The sequence below is a fragment of the Strongylocentrotus purpuratus genome, unplaced genomic scaffold (genome assembly GCF_000002235.5).
Source record: "Strongylocentrotus purpuratus isolate Spur 01 unplaced genomic scaffold, Spur_5.0 spur5_scaffold_20, whole genome shotgun sequence".
Lineage (NCBI taxonomy): Eukaryota > Metazoa > Echinodermata > Echinoidea > Camarodonta > Strongylocentrotidae > Strongylocentrotus > Strongylocentrotus purpuratus.
Window position 1 is genome coordinate 3,918,985 of NW_022145606.1, and position 16,037 is coordinate 3,935,021.

At 37.8% G+C, this 16,037-nt stretch overlaps 1 protein-coding gene across 1 annotated transcript; it reads right to left on the reverse strand.

Moving 5' to 3' along the window:
• Nucleotides 1-1,729: 1,729 nt before the first annotated feature.
• Nucleotides 1,730-4,854, reverse strand: LOC100892237. Its single transcript, XM_030993221.1, has 3 exons — nt 4,701-4,854; nt 4,165-4,344; nt 1,730-4,080 (listed from the first exon to the last, which is right to left on the reverse strand). The coding sequence occupies exons 1-3, from the start codon at nt 4,852-4,854 to the stop codon at nt 1,730-1,732; spliced, it is 2,685 nt and encodes an 894-aa protein (XP_030849081.1).
• Between the last annotated feature and the right edge of the window lie 11,183 nt (nt 4,855-16,037).

The following is a 16,037-nucleotide window of genomic DNA, read 5'->3' on the forward strand; positions in this document are numbered from 1 at the left end:
TCCAAAACAAGAATAATTAGTGGCTGTATTTACTACCTTTAACATTTTTCCTTTTGTTTTTACTTAAACATAAAACAATTTCTGAACACCTTCAATTGAACTGAACTGATGTACATGTACATCAACATAAAGGAACATCGAAATAACGTAGATGCACATGTACTTTCAAACAATAGAGAAAAGGAAATATTTAGCATTGTGCATAATACCATCTTCATACATGTAATACTTGTACTTCCGCTTGAACATTAACCTTGTTCTTTCTATTTGCATATATCAATCTGTCCGAAGTTTACCTGCATGACTGAAGTCACATTGTGGATTGACTACTAAGCACATGCAAATATCCTTGCCATTTGCACATAGAACTAAATAACATTCCTTACTTCACTTAAACATGTTAATCCTCAATTTAAATATAACACAATCTGAACTTCCTTATAATACTCACACTGCAGAGTGCAGACACATATATTTAAATCTTTTCATTCATGTTAATGTTCTGAACATCTAATGAAATGAAATTTCTAACTTTCTATGTCAACAAATACACTGTTTTCAAAACACTTTCTCCCTTTAACCCTATTTGAGTTCTCTCTTTCTGGTATGTTTTATATTAACAAAATGTATCTGATTTTAACTCTGAGGCTAATTCAATCATTACTTTGAACAAATTTTTAACAAAATATTCTCTTTTAATTATTTGTGTACATGTATGTTCAATCATCCTCAATTTAGACATCCCAATTGTGATAACACAAAGAAATATTGAAACTCAACAAACTTACATATATACATGTACATGTATGAGTATAAAACATCAAATTTCAAAACAAACATTTCAGTCATGAATAGCACTTCACAGAGTTCAACTTAAACAGTTTGAAAGTTCACTAGTTCGTTCCAGTTCATGTTCATATCCTTTATCGTTCTTGCAAAGACTAAACAATATTCGGTGCTGACTTATCAAAATTAAATGTCTTAAATTGACATTCTTTCATGGAAGCGTCCTCTCTTGAAATCGCGTAAAACTTTGCTCTCTTGCAATTCGCGTGTTGACAAAATCATCCTGTGTAAATTCGCGACTTGACATATGTTGATCCAATGCAAATTCGCGATAAAACATATGTTAATCCAATACAAATTCGCGATTAAACATGTGTTGATCCAATTAATTCGCAATTAAACATGTGTTGATCCAATGCAAATTCACGATTAAACATGTGTTGATCCAATGCAAATTCGCGATTAAAGATGTGTTGATCCAATTAATTCGCGATTAAACATGATTTGATCCTGTATTGGCTCATTATCACAAATGATTACCAATTACTAGCCAAAGGGCTATTAATATTTTACTTTTCACTTTAACACAAAATTTCACTGGCGCTCTGAATTCCACTTGTTCGCTTGATCCAAACACAAATTGCTTCATTTGCTTGATATCCTCCTCCAATAATGATTCAAAGCACATCCACTTAAAGGCACTTTCACATATTATACATGTAGATCCTTTCATAAATTTGAGACAAACTCCATTCAAATTTCCTGCTCCAGTAGAATACACAACTTGGTTACTGGCCTTACTAGCGATGTTGTTGCAGTTTTCACTTTCGCTCTGCGGACGAACCCCTTGTTGTCTGGCATAACCTCTTGCACTCGGGCCATGGACCAGGAACATCTGTGCGCTGTTTCGTCTATGACGAGTACAATGTCCCCCACCTGAAGGTTACGACTTGGCTGCAGCCACTTTCTCTTTCCTCCATCTGAGGAGAACACCAAGCAATCTGTTGGTTAGATCTGGTCCTTGTAGGAGTTCCTGATTAAGAGACTTTCCTTTGTAGCTGATAGGACAATTGAAGACTACTCTAATCTTTCCTGGCTTTTGGGGATGATACACCCCATGGTGAGGGATATACCATACCTTCCCATCATGTCTGTCCAAGTCTGTTTCTGGAACCTTCTCTGCATAGCCTTGCTTTTCCAGATCATTCATGAATGTGGTGTACTGTTCATGGATTTCCTTGTTCTTTGATAACTTCTGTCCTTGTCTTTCCAGAAATCTTTCAGCTTGGTCCTTGTTGTTAGGCATAGCCACATCTCTCTGCTTTAAGGGCAGATCTATCTGATAATGATTGTCTTTCTTAGTGATAGATTTCTCCATTATGTCCAAGAAATTCTTGTCGTCAACTGACAGGCCCTCTCTGTGATCACTTAGTCTCTCTGTAAATTCCATATTGCAGAAGTCCTTGAATTTCCGTTCTAATTCCTCTTGTCTAGGAATGATGGAAACTTCCTCCTGTTTACAAAAACAGACTTTGTGAATATCTGCTTGCTCTTGAGCTTGTATACCATACACGAGCCAACCTAGCCTTGAGCGGATAGCATATGGTTCTTCGATGTCACCAGCTTTAATTTCTAGAGGCATCGATGCTGACGGAACGTTGGCTCCAATCATGAGAGTTACCCTTGAAATAGAGTTGCGGTTACTTATTTCGGGCAATTCTATGTCCTTCAGATGTTTCCATCGTTTCAGATCCTTTTGAGTTGGCGCATCTGAAACTGTCACTGGTATACCATCTTTGACATAGATGGGCGGAAGATTGATGAATTCCTTCTCCTTTACTCCTGCGATCTGCAGCTCATCTACAGTGACTTCTGTATCTATCACTTCTTCAAGATTCAATGTCTTGACTATTAGCTTGGTTTTCCTGGTTCTTGCATGCAGCCTTTGGGTAAGTTCTGTGTCACAGAAGACTGTTCCACATCCATTATCTATGAATGCATAAGTTGATATGCATCTGTCATTTCCTTTGTGCTTCACAATGACTGGAACTATCGTCATGCACGTCGATGTCTGGGGTTTTCCTCCAACACTTTTCTTCACATTGGTAGACCCTGAAGAGATCTTTCCAGCTTCACTTTGCACATCGGTAGATGTTGAAGCATCATTGGTGGTTTTCCTTGTATTTCCTTCTCCGTCTTTCATCCACCTGGGATCATGCATTAGAGTGTTGTGCATCCTGTCGCAGACATCACACTTGATCTTACTTTTGCATTCCTTTTTCAGATGCTTTGGTTTCAGGCATCGGAAGCAGAGGCCTTTCCTTTTACATTGCTCTGATCTTTCTTCAACTGTCAAGGCTTCAAATTTTCGGCACTCGTCAATAACATGCCTTGAGTTGGTGCCACAGAAAGTACAACTTGGTTCCCTCTTGTCCTTCTGCTCCCTATCCTGTTGTGTAGCTGTACCAAATGCCTTTGTGCTTCTTGATTTTTGTAGTTTTTCTTTCTCATCTTTATTGTAGGAAGCATTTTTCTCAGTCCTCTGATATCCCAATCCCTGTACCATGGGATCGTTAATGTTTCTTTCAGTCTGTATGACGAACTGTGCAAGATCTTCCAGAGTGGGATTCCTATTAGCAATATCACGAGTCAGGCCTACTCGTGATATCCACTTCTGCTGGAGATACAAGGGTAGTTTGCTTGCCAGAACTCTCAGAAAACTTGCACTATCCATGCCTCCTAAGTCCCCTGCTGCTCTAACATGCGAGCAATTATTGAGGTATATTGCGAATTTTCGCAATCCTTGCCTATCTCCTGATCGTATCTGCTCCCAGGCAATTGCCCTTTCCTTGTATGCATTTATTATGTTACTCTGCTTTCCATAGTCTCTGTGTAGCATAGACTTGGCTGTCTCATATGCCCTCTTACTTGGTTGTATGTGGGGGCATTCTCGAATAAGCTCATGCGCTTCTCCTCGTGTGTATTTTAGTAGAAGCTCTAGTCTTCTGAAAGGTTCATCAGTTCTCTTTTCAACCACATATTCAAAATTCCTTATAAAGGTAAGGTAATCAAGTGGATCCCCATTGAACGGCTCGAGATCTGGCGATGGTAGACTGTTTTCTGCAGTGAATCTAATCATCTCCCTAAGCATCTGTTTGGTGGCTCCTTCTTCATTGCTCACAGGTTCCTTACGAAAGGCTTGTTCTTGTTCTTGTCCACGATCACCGACAAAATCACCTCTAACTCGTTCTCGTTCTTGTCCACGATCACGGAAAGAGTCACCTCTAACTTGTTCTTGTCCACGATCACGGAAAGAATCACCTATCTTTTGTTCTCGTTCTTGTCCACGATCACGGAAAGAGTAACCTCTAACTTGACCTCGTTCTTGTCCATGATCACCGACAAAATCACCTCTAACTCGTTCTCGTTCTTGTCCACGATCACGGAAAGAGTCACCTCTAACTTGATCTCGTTCTTGTCCACGATCACGGAAAGAATCACCTTCCACTTTCCATTTCTGTAGCTCTTCCTCTGAATCTTGTTGTAGAAGCTTCAATTCTGCTTGAAGAGAATAGCAGTCTTTTGTCTTTCAATCTCCGCTTCTTCATCCTTCAAAAGCTGACTCTTTCTCAAATTCTCAGCCTTTTCTTTTGCAATTCGTATTTCTTGTTCGGCTTGTTCCATTTCATGTTGTTTTTTAAGTGTTCTCAGTTTCTTCTCAAGTTCACTCGTTTGATGTAAGGCTATCAACTTTGCTTTAAGTTGTCTTTCCTTCTTTCTCTCTCTTTCTCTCCTCTTTGCAGTACTGGCAGAAGAGGCCGATGATCCACATAATGACAATGTGGATTCTGAGTCATCTTGATCTTCTTTCCCATTCTCTAGATCTCTTTCTCTTGCAAAGCTCCTTGTTGTACCACTCTCCTTATCATCAACATGATCAATACCAATGCCACTGGCATTGCTCAGTTCCTTATCTTTCACGACATGATCAATATCATTGCCATTGGCATTGCTCAGTTCCTTATCTTTCCCACCTGGGGATTTGGGAGTAGTATTCCCATCCAGCATAATTGCAATTTACTTGATAAACATTCCTTTCAAATCAGCAGTAACGTGTAGAGCTATAGAGTCTAGCCGATTTCACTTCAAAGTTTCATTTCATTCAGCCGATTTCACTTCTGAGTTTCATTTCATTGAATTACTCACTGTGTCACGTCACGTCAGAGACTTTAGTACTTGTGCAGTGTTCGCGAGTATCACGCCCGGGGGCTTTGCCGTGTCGAATTCCTTCATCCACATGATCCGTTGAAGAATCGACTTTGTTTTACTAATGTAGAGATATCTACATATGATCCTTGAGACAATGTGGTAATTTTATGGTTCTTTGTTTATTAACACTCAACTGAACTCCAATCATTTCCATACACCGGAATGTACAAAGTAGCAATAATAGTAGTAGTTTAGTAGGTAAAACAAAGTTTTCCTTCCTTGAATCCGTGCCCACATCATATCATATCTGTAGTTTCCATGTGACAAGCCTAGCTACGTTTGTACAACAATTCCAGTCAATCTACGGTATCCTCAAAACAAAAACTAAATTTGGCTTCTTATATCTTGATCCTTACAGAGAGAGAGAGATAGCCTTGAGCTTTGGATCAGCTAATGTGTAATACATGAAACAGATTTTGAGCGGAGTAATTATCTTTCGCCGGAGAACTTGCGTAAGGAGCTATAATTTTATTTTTTATTTTTTTAAATCAAACATTATGGGGAATAGCAAAAAACGGTTGTCTTTTTTGCTCTTTTCTTTCCTCTCATGTTATTAGTCTTCTTTCATTGAGGTAATTTCAGGTCTTACATATTGATGAGCTGTTTGAAATTAACTAGGAGGTATGCGCGTATTGGGGAATGTGGCTTCCTGCTCTACTTTAAAAAAAAAAAAAAACTTCCCATGACATGTAATGAGTGTTTAGTGTACATTATGTGGGACGTACAGTGATAGATGGAAAGTTATTTCAGTATATTCGAAATGACTTTTAGGCAACTGCTTTTTCCTCCCACATTATCAACATTCATTCATTTCATTTCATTTACATAATGTCATGAAATGCATTCAAAAAATGAAGAAAAAAAGAAAGAAACAAAAACAACCCGTGAAAAAAAAATATTGTCGGCGAAGCATTTGTCGTAGTACTAGTAGCATTTGTATTTAATGGGACACTTTTTGGGCGGAGCAAATGTCGTCGGAACAATTGTCGGCGGAGCAACTGTCGGCGGAGCAACTGTCGGCGGAGCACCTGTCGGCGGAGCATTTGACGTCGGAGCAAATGTCGCGGAGCAATTGTCGGCGGAGCAATTGTCGACGGAGCAATTGTCGGCGGAGCAATTGTCGGCGGAGCAAATGTCGTCGGAGCAATTGTCGGCGGAGCATATGTCACCGGAGCAATTGTCGCTTCAGGCGGAGTAATTGTCGGCGGAGTAATTGACGGCGGAGCAAATGTCGGCGGAGCAAATGTCGGCGGAGCAAATGTCGGCGGAGCAAGTGTCGCTTCAGGCGGAGCAAATGTCGGCGGAGCAAATGTCGGCGGAGCAATTGTCGCGTTTTGCGGAGCAATTGACGGCGGAGCAATTGTCGGCGGAGCAATTGTCGGAGGAGCAATTGTCGGCGGAGCATCTGTCGGCGGAGCAATTGTCGGCGGAGCAACTGTCGGCGGAGCAACTGTCGGCGGAGCACCTGTCGGCGGAGCATTTGACGTCGGAGCAAATGTCGCGGAGCAAATGTCGCGGAGCAATTGTCGCGTTTTGCGGAGTAAATGTCGGCGGAGCAATCGTCGGCGGAGCATGTGTCATGGAACCAGACCAGCCCATGCAGTAGCTGTACGTCTCGACATTCTGTGTGATAAAAGTGCTGAGATATTATGACGGCACTCATTTTTTTTGCTTGTACCTCTAACATTTTATCTCTGACATTTTTACCTCTGACATTTTTACCTCTGACATTTTTACCTCTGACATTTTTTCCTCTGACATTTTTACCTTTGACATTTTTTCCTCTGACATTTTTTCCTCTGACATTTTTACCTCTGACATTTTTTCCTCTGACATTTTTACCTCTGACATTTTTTCCTCTGACATTTTTTCCTCTGACATTTTTTCCTCTGACATTTTTACCTGGCACCCGGAAGACATAATTGTAATGTCCGTACAGTTCAAAATGACATGGACCATGCAAATCAGGCTATTGAGATTAACTTTTTTCGAAAGTCTTTGTGATCGTGTTAATTGTGTAATGTTGTATTATAATAAAGGAAGGTAAAACTAATGTTGAATCATGGCGTCCTGCAACATCTGTTTATAATCGTCTTGTTTGGCCAGTGACTGTCGTGTACACCTACATACAGACGAAAGCTTTCTAGAGTACAATTCGATAATATTTGAGTTGAAATGTTGATGTTTAAAGATTGCTTTTATTGTTCGGGACTTCTATCGGCTTTGTGATAACTGTATATGTATATATGTATATTCCGGAAAAATATAGCTATGATCGTGTACTGTGCTTTATATACATTCATTCCTATATCCTTAATTATCTAAAGTCATTTAATACCCTTTATCTTTAATGGACTCACTTTATAGTTTCATGAGATTTGTTTTCCAAGGCTTCTCTTTGATTGATATTCATACAAAATACGATAGCAAAGACTTTCACAAATCAACTCAATGGCAATATCAATACTGTCCGGTATATGGAATAAAAGTCAGGTTCAGATAACACAATACGTCATTGTAATGCTCAAGCATTTCTAAAAGTGATGTACAGGGCTATATTGAAATTACGTCAATATGATTATCCAATAATAGTTGTGATGGTTTTTTACAGGCAATTAATGGTCTCTAAGCCCAACATCTCCACAGTTTCAAAACAAATAAAAATAGTGATTATAACAATTTTTGCTAGAAATTTCAAGGTGGAGTGAGCAGATCGAAGCCCAAAACTTCTTCAGACCGAGACAGGCTCCACGAATATCGCTTGATGCGTGAAACTAGTTGTGAAATTGTAGCATTATGACTCAGTCGATAAGATGGAAAAAAGTTAATTTATTTACGAAAATATTTTGACGATTTTAGGAACGTTTACTGGAATCAGATAGTAAATTAATTTCACCCATTTATATTACCTTACATATATTATGGTATTTCATCTTAACATTACACAAATGTGGTCTTATATAATCATTTTATTTCTGCTTTGAATGTTCTGCTTGTCAAAGAAATTTATTTGCGATTTTAAGTGGGCTTTGAAAGAGAATTACATTGTGCCTGTAAATACAACTTTCAAATACTTGAGAACAAGAAACTTGTTTATTCAGTTATACATGTCAATAATCAAAATAGTGTCGTTTTCTGTAATATTTGCGATCGCCCAATTTAATATCTAAGGAGTAATCTCCATGTTTTTAAGGCGAAATTAAAAGAAATAAAATACATGGGCCTTGTTATGTATTGCTGTCATTTTTTTCACTCGGTATGTTATCCTTGTATGTTAGATACTTAAGTGTTTATGTCTTTATTTCCTCAATAGTTTGGTGAGTTAAAATAAAAATTAGTTAATAGTTTCTTCAATATTTGTCTTTTGATGCGTATTTATGTTATAAATGAGAGGAAGAAAATTGCAAGGTAAAACCGACAGACCAACAGACTGGGTATTTGACAGAGTCAGAGAGAGGCGCGGAGAAAAGGAGGGAGAGAGAAAAGATGGTAGAAAAGGTAGTCATAGAAGACAGAGAGAGAGAGAGAGAGAGCGAGAGAGAGAGTGAGTGGGTGAGGGGTGGGGAAATAGTAATTATCTTCTAACCTATAAAGTAGAGTAATACAATGTCAAGTGCCAGAGTAAGAAATATAATCCGATTATTACCAGGATCCTGCCTCGCTGTAAGGTTGTTGATCCACAGTATAAAAAGTAATTCAATATTATAAAAAAAAACGAATAACATATATATTTTATAATACCCGTCATGAATTTTCTGGGGAATCTATTATAAATATCATTTTGAGGAATCCAACCCGCCTTATCCAAGCGGAAGCTTTCTCTCTCTCTCTCTCTCTCTCTCTCTCACACACACACACACACACACACACACACACACAGACACACACAACACGCACACACAAACACGCACACACTCTCTCAGTCTCTCTGTCTTTCTTCTCTTTTCTCTGAAAAAAAAGAAAGGCAAACTGTTGGATGAGTCGGTAGACGAAAGAAACAGTGGTGATAATGAGGGATAAAGGTAAATCTACAAATCAACCTTGCATACAGACATCAGACAGTGTTAATTGAGTATACACCTTGTTTGGAATACATGTGTTCCTTATATGCATCGAAAAGCTTTTGTTAGTGTAATGTAAGTAAAAAGATATCAAAGAGCGCAGAGATCTAATATACTGTACATCACACCATCACACAGTTCTTTGCATTAGCAAATCGCCTACACTTGCTTTCAAGTTCATTGCTCTGTAAACAGTTTCAGAGGCACAAGAAATGCGTTCGCATATAGTAGTCAAGATATTATACTTGATTTGTATTTGTCTTCCTTTCTATTTGTGCACTCATTGTGTCCAAATATGGGGTAGGCCTACGTGCATCCGTCAATTTGAAGATTTGTAACTCGTTCCAATGACATTCCATTGCGTGCTCACCTAAATGCAAACATTGTGAATGCTGGTCTGAATAGATTATAGATTGGGTAGATGAAAAGAATATCACCACTTTTGACCTCCATATCATAAAGCATGACATGATTTGACACTCAATCAGGATGTTGTAATACTTGGGTAAGTTCTGAAGGTATGACGTAGTGGTTAGGGAATGTGTTGTGGTATTGGGTAGTTACAAAGGCATGGTGTGTTTTGGCAGTGGTTAGGTTTGATACTCTAAATGGGAATGTATTGTGCCAGATTTTAGTTTATGCATTCAGATTGCATACTACAAAAATTATTGTTTTCGAATTCGCACGGATTTGCACGGAAAAGAAAAAGAAAGAAGTTTGAAGGAAAGAAAGAAAGAACATGTCGTTTTCATTCTCTATCTTTTAAAATATCTACACTGACCATCTTGACCTATTTCCTTTTACCCAATTTAATCCATCTCTTTTCTTTACGGACACACAGACAAATAATAATAATAAGCCAATTATTCTTATTATTATTTACGGACACACAGACAAATAAACGCATGATCATAGCATAACAGTTATCCCTCTTGTTTATTTGCGTATCATTTTATTTAAAATACAAGCTTTTCCATTAAAACATTTTGTTCTCTTGCCGCGCAAACAATTCAAAGGAACTAATGTGATTATTTGTTCTATACAAACTGCCATACATCTCTTCTGCTCCTGAATACTATGTTTAAGATTACAACAATAGCCGTGTATATGAGAGGGTACACTTTAACAAAAGTTGGGCAGATGTTACTGGGTAAATCGAAATTGGGCAAATTTTTGCCCGATAATTGGGTTATTTTCTCCCAACCATTTACTATATAAAGTTACCTAATGAAAGGTAAAACACAGGTTGGGTAACGTAATTGGGAACAATTAAAGTTGGGCCATTCTTGTCCAGCTGCTGTGTTATTTTCTACCTACCATATAGTTACCAATAAAATAGTTGGGTAATGTTATTGGGAAAATTAAAGTTGGGCCATTTTTGTCCACCATTTGGGTTATTTTCTCCCAACCATTTACTACATGTATAGTTACTCAATTAAATGTTCACAGTTAGTTGGGCAGATGTTACTGTGCTAACGTAAGTCGGGCAACAATTATGCAACAATAGGGTTCGCTAGTATATTAAGGATCGTGGTCGAGTGGATATGTCACAGGACTGTGGACCACAAGGTCCGCGGTTCGAGTCCTGACTCGGCACTATGTCCTTTTATATATAGTAATAATAATATAATATATAATATAATATTTGATCCAACTTATTTGCCCAACTAGAGTCTAATATGCTACACATTATGGTGGGAATTGGGTGAATTTCTGATTGGGTAAATTTGTGTTGGTTAAAAGTTGGGTATTTTATTTTTATCCAACACTGGGTAAATCATATAAAATCTTTAATTTACCCAACAGTTGGTTTTAAAGTGTATAAACCTTGGTAATATTACTCTGTTCTATCGGTAAACCTAACATTCCACTAATTCTTGTTATCATATAATATAAGACAATGGATTTGTTGCTCGGCTAATGCTATAGTCACATTACCCAAAAGTAGCCTGCTCGGCGGCCGAGCGGTGAGTTTTTAACCAATTCTGCCCGGCGGCTGGCCGGCCACCGAGCGGTGGCCGCCCAGGCACCGCTCGTTTTTAGGGCATCGCTCGGTCGCCGCTGAATTTTTAGCGCGGAGTTAAAATTTGGGCGGCGCCTGCTCACCTTTCACTCGCCGCCCAAAATACGCTCGGTGCCTGGGCGGTTGCCGCCCGGGCACCGACCTAATCGCTAGGCGATGCCTAATTCCAGCAGCGACCGAGCAGGTTACTGATCGGTCGGTCGCTGCTCTGATTTGTGACAATAGCTTAAGAGCGCTTTATGTCATGAAGTCAATAAGATTTTACAGAGTTAACCACAAGCCATGAGTATACTTAAATACAGCTCTTTACAATTTGAACTTTTAGCTATACTTTTCCGATGGGTGCACTGGAGCATTAACCATTTAGCTGCGGTGGGATTTTTTTTTGATATTTCACAAATTATACGCACTGCGCTTACAATTGCCTACCTGCAAACTGTACACTGTGATACTACTTCCTTGTCTCATGCTCATGGTGGAGATGTCCTCGTCGCAACGGAACAAAACAAACTGTTAGTAAGCAATATTTTATATTATTATATGAAATACTTTTATTCATTACAAATCAAACAATGAGACGTTAGATAAGCAATGATTGTCTTCTCAAATGGTTTGTTTTAGTGCTGAGTTTATTAAGGAGGAGCTACAATACTAATGTAATGATCGCATAGTGCACGTTCTATTTATATCTTCTGACTCAGTATGAATATTTCAGTCATTATACTGACGAGCAATAGGAATAGAAGACAGGATAATAAAAAAAGATTACCCTGTTAGCAAACTTTTTGAAGAATTGATACTTGATTACGATATTAATCCTAGGGATAAGAGGAAATACAATTTTCTTATCAAAAAATGTTCCTTCTGATTGGTTGGTCTCATCAGACCTAAATCATGATGTAATCTTTGATGCCTTTGTCAAGAAAACTTGTGCAAGCTAGGAAAGTTCCCTAATATGATTATAATGTCATTCTAGAACCACATGTTCCCGAAAAGAAATTAACATTCTGGAAAGAACTTTCTGACCCTAACCCTGTCAATTGGGACAAGGTTCATATTGGTAATTTCAAACGTTCTATTAGCACTTGTTTTCGTTCATTTTATTGCAAACTACCGTAGTTCATAAAGCATTAAATAACTTCTTATTCAAAATTAAACGAAAGAGTTCTCCTAATTGTTCATTTTGCGATAATGAACCCGATACTTACCTACATCTTTCCATTGAATGTGAGACTGTAAAACCCATTCGGGATGAAGCCATTAAAACTGTTAATCAGAAGATTAATAAAGTGGTGAATTTGTCAATATGTGAAAGAATGTTCGGCTACGAAAAGGATATGTTTTTTACACATTTACTTCTTATGCTTAAATACTACATTTATTGATGCAAATTTCAAAGTAAAATACCCAATTTTAGAACTTACATTGACTACAACAAAGATCTTAAATATCGTATTGTAAACAAGAAAATTAAATTACCCTTGGGCTTTAAAAAATGGAAGTTTATTTTATAATTTTGTGTTATAATGTTGTATAGGTAAATGTACATATAATTGCCTTCACCTTATAGTGTAAATATACTTTTCGTGAGGTTTTGATCGACGTTGTAATGCTTTTTTGTAATATTTTTATAACTACTTGTAAATATTGTGATTGTATTTGATTGTTTCAATAAAACACATTTAAAAATAAATAAAAAATAAAGAAAGATAAGATGAAAATGCTTGATATTATATTCTATGTTTCTGCTATCCTATTCATTTTCCCTCCACCCTTCGTACATGTCTTAGTCTGTCTCTGTTTCCCGATCCGCTTCTCTATGTCATCTTTTGAAGTCATATTTCTAATTTAATTTGTATCATTGTTAACGATGCAGGTTACTTGCTACCATTTGCTTCTCATCATGGCTTGTAAGTTCCCAGGAGAGAAAGATAAAAATGTCAAGCTACGCCCTAGAAAAGGTCATGACATGAAATGGTCATGTATCATACACGGGGAGCCAATCAAATTTTACTGCAAAGAACACAAAATCCCCGTATGTCATCCATGCGCTACAAAAGAACACTGTCAGAAACCGTGTGAGCTAGACGACATCGCGGATGTCATCTTTGAGAGGAGGAGAAATCTGGATGGCAAGCAGCAAGAGATAGAGGAAATAAAGAAAGAACTGAAAGTGATTGACTTTAAACTAGAGTCCACTGCAACCTCTGCAAGTAAGCATTTACAATCAGTCAACGATGAACTTATGGTGGCATTCGAAGACAAATTGAATAGTGTGAAAGATAAGGAACAACGAGCGATTCGTTTGATTGACGAAGAGGCGGATGAAGAAATAAAACACATTAACATAAAGAGGGAAAAACATATCAAATCATGTCACGAAGAAGCAGAACAGCAACGACTAATTCTCAAAGAAAGTCAAGCAAAAGTCGAGTCGGAGACAAAAGCAATCAGCGAGGCGATTCCTAAAAAGATAAAATATCTTAAACAGAAGAATCAGCACGCAATCAGAACATTGGATAACATTGATTCCAAGATCAAAAGAATCAAACAAGAGGACAAAACATTAGTACAGGAAACTCCTCAAGTACTTGCATCCCTAGATGACAATTTGATTGTTCATCAAGATGTTAGCGACTGTCTGGACAGAATACAGGGTGAAGTTCAGAGAGTGCAGTTTGTCGGGGGTGAAGTAGGTGGGGAATACTACGGGAGAATCGATGGCTATATCGGTAAATGGAAGCTTGTCAAGTCAATCGACATTCCATCGATTGTTAATAAACCTATAATGTGTGGTTTGATCAGTGATGATGAGATATGTGTGCAGGACGTAAAGAACAAAGCTACGTATGTTACGAATATCAGCACAGGATACACACAGAAAGTCATTGAAGGACATGGTAAAGTGAGTATAACATCATGCGCCCTCATAGATAGCAACGTAATAGCATGTGGTAAGTGCAGCCTGGACAGCCTGGGTGACGGCCTGGATGGATGCACCACTCTCTATGACAGACAATGGAAGGTGATTAGAGACATCAGCATACCGAGGAATGGCATAGCTGAAATGGTGTACGTTGATGTTGACAGGGATGGGATGGTTCTCGCTACTCAGAATGATCAGTCTAATATCTATGTCATCAACCCTGCTGATGGTAAGATAGTAAACACTATTACGATGCAGGGCAAGGTGGTAAAGGGTGGGATACAAGCCTTGTCATCAGGTGATATCGTTGTGCAGACAGGAGATAATGAATTCACTGTTATCTCACGATCAGGAGCAGAGAAGGCTGTCATACACTGTGCTGAGTGGTGCGCGCCAGAGTGTCGCGCTGACAAACTGACAGACACAGTCTACATCACATACTGGGTTCCAGTGGATAATGTCTACGCAGTTGATCAGGTGTCTTGTGATGGTATCAACGAGACAAGGATTGTGGTATACGACCGATACGTTTACATTAGCCCATGCCCCGTAACTCCTTCTGGGAACCTTGTAGCTTATAATGGGGAGAGGCTTCTTGTGTACAAGAAAAGGTTTATTGTGTAAGTAATACAATGAACTCAATATGCTAAGGTTTGATGCTTATGTAGGGTACTTTTCAAAGATGGCGAGGCCCTTGTGAAATATGGGTCTATGCATGGCGGGTAATATTCATTCCGAGGAATCGTTATATATATATATATATATATATTGTTGTAGGAATATCGATAATGATAATAATCATGATAATAATAGTAACAATAATGATTATATTAATAACGATAATAATAACTACAATAATAGTAATAATAACAACAATAATAATAGTAATATAATGTATAAATAGGTGAAGTAATGTAGAAGTAGTAGCAGCAGTAGTAGTGGTAGTAATAATAATAGCTGTAGTAATTAAACTTATGGTAATGGTTGTATTAAATAATGATAATGATAGGTATGTTTATATTGCAATGGCTTCGTGTGTTGCACAGTGGCCAAAACATCCATTAGACAGATAAAGACATGATATTGATATGTATTCGTGTATGTTTACATACCAATGGCAAATTGAATCGTAATAAATTTATAATATCTTAAATTGAGAAATTGCTTGATGTACATTCTGGTTTTGACCTTAATGTATGTAAGAAGAATCCAGACAAATTACAAATAAAAATGGATGGTAAACTTATAGAAAATGTAACAAAATTTAAATATCTGGGTGTTATTGTAAATCAGAACTTAGATTGGTCTCTCCATGTCAATGATGTTGTTAAGAGGATTATGAACTCGCGTATATGTATGTGGAGGATTAAGCACTGTTTGACAAAACGTTTATTTACTCATACTATTTCTTAATTCTTCCTCACATTGATTATTGTTCAACTGCTTGGGGATCACTGAAAATGAAAGATTTAAAGGGACTACAGAAATGTCAAAACAAATATTGTCGTTTAGTATTAGATGCAGATTATTATACGCCTGTACAATCTATGTTAAATTTATTAAGGTTGCAATCCGTCAAACACAGATTGGAATACAATTATCAAGTACTTATGTATACAATCCTGAATAATCTTGCTCCTGTTTATCTAAAACAAGCTCTACCTCAAAGTGCTAACCCGTATCCCACAAGATCAGTTTTAATGCATCAACCTTGCCAAACCCAGAACCGATTAAAAAAAAACAGACCTTCTCGTACACAGCAGCAAAGTTATTCAACTCACTACCCATACTTACCAAATGTTCCGCCTCACTACCCATTTTTAAACGAAATGTCCGTGAAATTCAAGTGAGTTGATTTTGCGATCGCTCACATGAAGTAATCCTACCACCCTCTCTCTCTCTCTCTCTCTTTCGTTTACTCTCTCTCCTCTTCCATTTTCATTTAATACACCAGTTTACAGTTGTATCAGTG